Source organism: Necator americanus, chromosome I (genome assembly GCF_031761385.1).
Source record: "Necator americanus strain Aroian chromosome I, whole genome shotgun sequence".
Classification (NCBI taxonomy): Eukaryota; Metazoa; Nematoda; class Chromadorea; order Rhabditida; family Ancylostomatidae; genus Necator; species Necator americanus.
Genome location: NC_087371.1, coordinates 1,936,136 through 1,942,554, shown reverse-complemented (window position 1 = coordinate 1,942,554; position 6,419 = coordinate 1,936,136). Strand labels below are relative to the sequence as shown.

At 38.5% G+C, this 6,419-nt stretch overlaps 1 protein-coding gene across 2 annotated transcripts; it reads left to right on the top strand.

Moving 5' to 3' along the window:
- On the top strand, nucleotides 1–3,564 carry RB195_004225 (uncharacterized protein; the record flags this gene model as incomplete). Of its 2 annotated transcripts, none has more annotated exons than XM_064180891.1 (11): nucleotides 1–178; nucleotides 242–315; nucleotides 389–532; nucleotides 612–683; nucleotides 741–857; nucleotides 919–1,045; nucleotides 1,607–1,655; nucleotides 1,790–1,925; nucleotides 2,099–2,165; nucleotides 2,271–2,449; nucleotides 3,385–3,564. In XM_064180891.1, the coding sequence occupies 11 exons, from the start codon at nucleotides 1–3 to the stop codon at nucleotides 3,562–3,564; spliced, it is 1,323 nt and encodes a 440-aa protein (XP_064033244.1). The 2 variants fall into 2 exon arrangements, with proteins under 2 accessions (XP_064033244.1, XP_013307809.1); XM_013452355.2 differs by having other exon boundaries at nucleotides 10–178.
- Nucleotides 3,565–6,419: the final 2,855 nt, after the last annotated feature.

Sequence of the window (6,419 nt, the reverse complement as noted above, 5' to 3'; positions counted from 1 at the left end):
ATGAAAACGATGTTCACGCTAATAGTCGCCGCACTATGGGCGACCACCACCACCACCGGCAGCAGCGGATCGCACGTCACGAAACGATCCAGCACGGGCACTCAAGAACAGGAGATTCTCAATGATCTGCTACGAAACTACGATATGCGTGTTCGTCCGCCACCGACTAATTACTCTGGTACGTAATTACGTCCACTCGATTCGTAATGACTCTCGCATGTCGTTATGTTTGCTCTTCCAGATCCACAAGGACCTGTGACAGTGCGGGTAAACATTATGATAAGGATGTTATCGAAAATAGACGTCGTAAACATGGTGGGGAATTCGGAGGAATAGCCGTGAGGAAGAAAAAATCTCCCCTCTGATTCTGATTTCCACACAATTTTAGGAGTACAGTATGCAGCTAACATTTCGTGAACAATGGATTGATTCACGACTTGCCTACGCTCAATTAGGTTATCGTAATGCACCGAAATTCCTCACCGTACCACATATCAAAAATAATTTGTGGATTCCGGACACGTTTTTCCCGGTAGGACCACCCCGATGTACCGTATCCGCATTGAAATATTGCCTAGTTACTGTATCGAAATGATCCCAAAAATTTTCAGACCGAAAAAGCAGCACATAGACATCTGATCGATACGGATAACATGTTCCTCAGGATACATCCAGATGGAAAGGTTCAAAAACTATCCATAACCGGATTACAGTAACCTACAGTAACATTACTTATCTAGGTACTGTACAGTAGTCGGATAAGCATCACGAGCTCATGTCATATGCAATTACAACTCTATCCATTTGATTTACAGTTTTGTGATTTTGATTTGGTCAGCTATGCGCATACGATGAAGGTACGCGTTATCGATCCGTCTGTGATCTACCGTAATCCATCCGGATATTCATGGTTTTCAGGATATTGTCTATGAATGGGACTATGCGGCACCGGTACAGTTGAAGCCTGGAGTGGGTAGTGATTTACCGAATTTTCAATTGCAGAATATCACCACTAATGATGACTGTACCAGTCATACGAACACAGGTGGGCGGAGCATAACTCGATTCCTATTGGTCACAGTGTTTTTAGGGCCACTTTGTAATCATTCTCTCAAAAGTGCACGGCTGCGATAGAAATTTGCATGCGCTATTATAACGCTTCGAGCCTACGCTTATTTTGCGAGAAAAGCGTCAAGCTTGAAAAGAAGAAATTAAGCTCCTCCTCTTTCAATATAGAGCTAATGAGGCACGCACCATAACTTTATTGCTAGTTACTACTTATTCTCCTAATTAGATTCTATGGAAATGAACAGACGTTCATGAAAAGCCGGGTAGCATCGATTCTTTTTTCCCCGGAAGATGTTCCTCGGGTGAGAAAAAGACTAGCCGCCATGTGAATGTGGACGAGAAAGCGGACGAGTTTTTTCGTCAACATTTCCCGAGACGCCTACATTTATTAGGTTTATGAGCCATATATCTATCCGAATGAGGCCATTTTCTAGCGGATCCTTTAATCATACATGAATCCCAGAGCGTTAAGGGAGCGAGAAGGTGAAGAAAATTGCACTACTGTTTTTTTCTACCGTAATTCACGAACATATTTCAGGCTCGTATGCTTGCCTAAGGATGAAACTTATACTGAAAAGGCAATTCAGGTGAGATCAATAATACTGAATTTTTGATCGAGTTTTCTGGAAGGCTAGACGAGGAAAAAAAATAATTCTACTTCTCTGATTCATTGATTTTTCCCTGAAAAACCATTCAAAGCCCAATAATATCCCGACTTCAGCTACTACCTAGTGCAATTGTATGGTCCCACAACGATGATTGTTATTGTGTCATGGGTATCATTTTGGATCGATATGCATTCAACAGCTGGACGTGTTGCTCTCGGTGTCACCACTCTTCTAACCATGACAACAATGGTAAGGAAACATGGATTCATATGGATGTAGGGGGAGGATTCTAGGGAAATTTTTTCTATGATAACTGTAGAGTTTTTTCTCGGGAAATTAGTGCGGTTAGCTATGTGCAATCCGTGACTATTGCAAAAAAAAGTATCAATTTTTTTCGAGAGAAAAAAAAGAACACTTTTCAGCAAGCAGCTATAAATGCTAAATTACCTCCGGTGAGCTATGTGAAAGTGGTAGACGTTTGGTTAGGAGGTAGGTGTTCAGCATTCAGCAGCAATTTCCCACTTATTCAACTTTATCCGAGTGGGGGGGGGAGTGGATTTGTTGAGGATTATTGTAAATTTCCCTAAAATTTAGCGTGTCAAACGTTTGTGTTCGGAGCGTTGCTTGAATATGCGTTCGTCTCCTATAAGGATAGTTCACGAAAGGAGGAACAAGCAAAAAGTAACGCGGCCAGAAAGGCTCAGAAACGAAGAGCCAAAATGGAGATTACCAGCGCTAGCGAAGCCTATCAACCACCTTGTACTTGTCATTTGGTAAGTATTTTCCTATATACGGTATCTGTATGTAGTATCAGTACTGTACGACTGTATCAGTAGTTAAGTACGGTTCATCACTTAACAGTTTAAATCCCATGTTTACGTAAACTTTTATTTTAGAGGCTTTTTTTAAAATAACTATCTCGTACTAAAAAGAACTACTGTTACCGTACTTCAAGGAGAAATTACGCAATTATTTAATCAGAGGTGTTTCCCCTCAACAAAAAAAACGTACTGTAACTTTTTCCTCTACTTTTTTTTTCATTTTATTGTGGCCCACAGCTATTGTTTTTTTTTATCCAGCTATTGTTTTGTGTTTTTTTCAGCTATTGTTTAGTTCAATCAATACACAATTCGAAATACAATACAGTAAAAAATCCTGGGTGTTTCTTTTTGCACCAAAAAATTACTTGGAAATCTAAGTTACTTTACAGAATTTAGAATTTACATCCGAATTTTTAAATGATTTTATTTTATTTCCCCAATTTAAATTTTTTGACTGATTTTTTCGATTTTTTGACTTTTTTGAAGGTATTTTGGTCCAACATTTTTAATCGGAAGTTATCTCCAATTTTACTTTTTTTCTTTTCGAAAACATGATTTTTTCGGTGGAACCTTTTCTTTCTTTCAAGTTATCAACCAACTGGATTTTGAAAGGAATTTACAGCAAATTACGGATTGAAGAAAACATCGAAATGAAACTAACCATTCGTTAAATTCAGAAATATGTGTTTTATTATTATCTGTTATTATTTATCTATTTATTTACACTTTATTTCGTGTTAACGTTCTATATTTGCGGTCTACCATAAATAGCCATCTACCGTACTCTATAAATGCTGATTTACCTCCACATCTTCAAAAAGATCTTAACTCTACGAATAATAGCGGAATAACATTGTGTACACATCGTCGAAACATTCAAATTTCAGTATCGCGACATGCGTCCATCGTTACGGGACCGACTTCGGCGCTACTTCACTAAACCGGAATATTTGCCGGCGAAGATCGACTTCTACGCGCGATTCTACGTGCCGCTCGGCTTTTTGGCCTTCAACATCGTCTACTGGACGTCATGCATCATGATGGCTTCGAAAATGTCTCAGATGTGACGTCGTTCCTCTAGTCCTTCATGTGTTGCTCAGAATGTTTTATGGTTATTGATCGCGACTCATATCGTTACTGTTTATCTATCTATCTATGTGTTTGGTCTGTAATTGCGGACATATGGTCCATAAATAACAAAAAGATGCAAATTCCACAGTTTATCACCGTTCGGATTTCTTTTGTAAATGACTGTGGATGGAAAGCGCGAGAATTTCGGATAAAACTTAGGATTCGACTCGAAATAGTAATAACAGTGTGAGTACAATTACAGTACCCAGACACCAATAGGTCAATCCGTGAAGTAACTCTCAGTGGGATCAAAAACAGCTTACTAGCGTAAGACGGCCAAAAATCACCACTGGTACAAAAAAAAACAAGAAAAAAAGAGATCCCTACAGTTCATCTCAGCAGTTTGTCCGCAATTACAGAAAAAGCACCGATTAGGCAATGTTATTGAGATATATCAATACTTTACTATAGCATTACTATGTTACTGTTACATTCCGTTTTTTATTATTAAATAAATTTCAGCTGAGGGAAGAACCTCAGATTTGAGGCCAACAGAGTCATACACAAGCCTTCGAGGTCACTTATCTTCCAGAACTTTTCGAAATTTCCCAGGTTTTCCATGTAAATATAGCGAATAAATATTATGTTATTATCAAGAAAAAAACTTGGATAATGAAAATTGAGTGCTGAGAATAGGCGGAGTTCGTTAAAGAATAACTGCGCCGCAAGATACAATTTGGCCCGCCCGGTCGAAGGTGCGGCATGGTTCTCTGCCTCAATGATTTATTGATTTAAGCGAAGCCAAGAAAACAGGGACGAGGCAAATAGCAAAAAATATAATAGAGATAGGGACAAAATATATTTTCGACCGTATTTCAAAGAATTGTTGTCCTGCATAGTAAGTTTAGAGTTAGAAGCACTCTGATTAATTGCCCTTGTATTATTTGTAATTACGGTAAGTTACAAAATAGGCTACGGTATCGCTCACCCTCGCAAATTGCAAAACTCTTCATACGTCATGGCTACAGAATTTCAACGAGAAGCCACAGCAAAAAACAGCAAGGGGAGGGGCCTGCACTTGTTACACCAATCACAAGAAGCCATTGTTCTTCGGCCAATCACGATTGAGGCAAAGTTCACTCCCTTCCCGCCTCCTAGAAGCGATCAATAAAATCAGAAACTCACTTGCAAACACCTTGTGCGCAATCACGACACCACCAGAACTCCACCACCGCGCTTCCATTCGTATCGAATCTTCTTGGAGAGTCCCGAAGGTGATTTTCAGTAGATATCAGTTTATTGATCGGTGACGTCACCTCTTTACCGCATTCCGAACATCGTAGCGGTATTGTTGGGACCACCATCTCATCTGGAAGCACGGGGATAGGGGAAAGGAAAAAATGTACTCGAACGAAGAATGCGGCGGTGATAAAAAGTGCACGAATGTGAATTAAAGTTAAGATTAAGAGGACAAAAGTTTTATCGATCGACGATTATTGATTAGAAATGCGGCGAGAGGGCGAGTGAAATGCATAATATCGAGGTTGTCGGCGTTTGAAGGCTACCTACCACCATTTCCATTTCTTTACGTACTTTTTCGAGACAAGTAGGTTAAAATGTCCTTGGAACGATCTAGCCACGTGATCCACGTGAACGCAAATTTTTATGATGATTTTAGCTGGACCCAAGGAAATACGGAATGGGGTAACTCGACGAGAACTGGTCCCGTTTCATGAAATATTAAGAACAGGCTCAGACTTTCAGAGTTTTCTTTCTTTCGATCTCAAGGCGATTTCTCTAATTTCCAAACATGACAACACCGAACTAGCAGAGTAGACCAAGTTCAAATCCACAATGCAGGGACCAGTTCTCATGCAAGAACAAAAGGAGTCGAAGAACATTTCTCGTGTAGAGAAATTATTTAATGAAGCATAGACTTTCAGCAAGAATATTGCAGAACGAGGAATGAATTAGCACTTACTTGTTTATTTATTTATTTTTTCCTTAAAAAATAATCTTCATTTTGTTGAATGAGATCGGAAGGGTGTTAACTGAGACATACTGTAGAGAGACCGCATTTTTTTTCCACGGTTTAAGTTTAACAGAGAATTAAATCTGAGAAATCCTTAGCTTTTGAAGATAAAAGTAGGGATTTCCTCGATTCTACACTTGAAGAAAAGATTTCAGGATAATTTTCAAGATCAACATCGATGAAAACCTGCACAAAAAAAAAAACTTCTCAGGATATTTTATAAGTCCATCGACTAGGGAAGCTTTTTAATTCCAGATTTTCCAGAATTCCAGAATTCAGTAATTTTTTTTTTAAATTCGAATGCTGCAACGGCTTCTCGTATTCGTATTTTCATAACTTCATATGTAAATCTCAAAAAATGAGTGTTTTTTTTTTATTTCGACTCGGAAAAAAATCGAAAAACTTGGGAAATTTTTCCACAAATCAAATCACAATAGCAGGAATCGCTGTAGAAAAGGAAACAAATTCGAACAGGCACTAATCCGAAACTCTTTAAGGACCAGTTTCGAGTTTTTGCTGTTGAGTAACTGTGACAGACGTCTCTTAACGCAATGATTGTCCACGAAACGAGTCAGAAAATTCTACAAGATTATTTACACATCTATTTATGCATTGAAAACAAAGCGCTGAACATGATAAATCAATAGGAATCAAAAAGGAATGGCGAAAAAAAAAGAAGAAAAAGTGAGTTAAACATAAGAAGAACACGAATAAAAAGCAAGAAGTATAAGTTTGTAGGAAAGAAATGTTCTCAAAAAGCGACGACATTTTTTTTTTATTTCCAGATTTTAACTACTCTGGATATGACCACGTATCAAA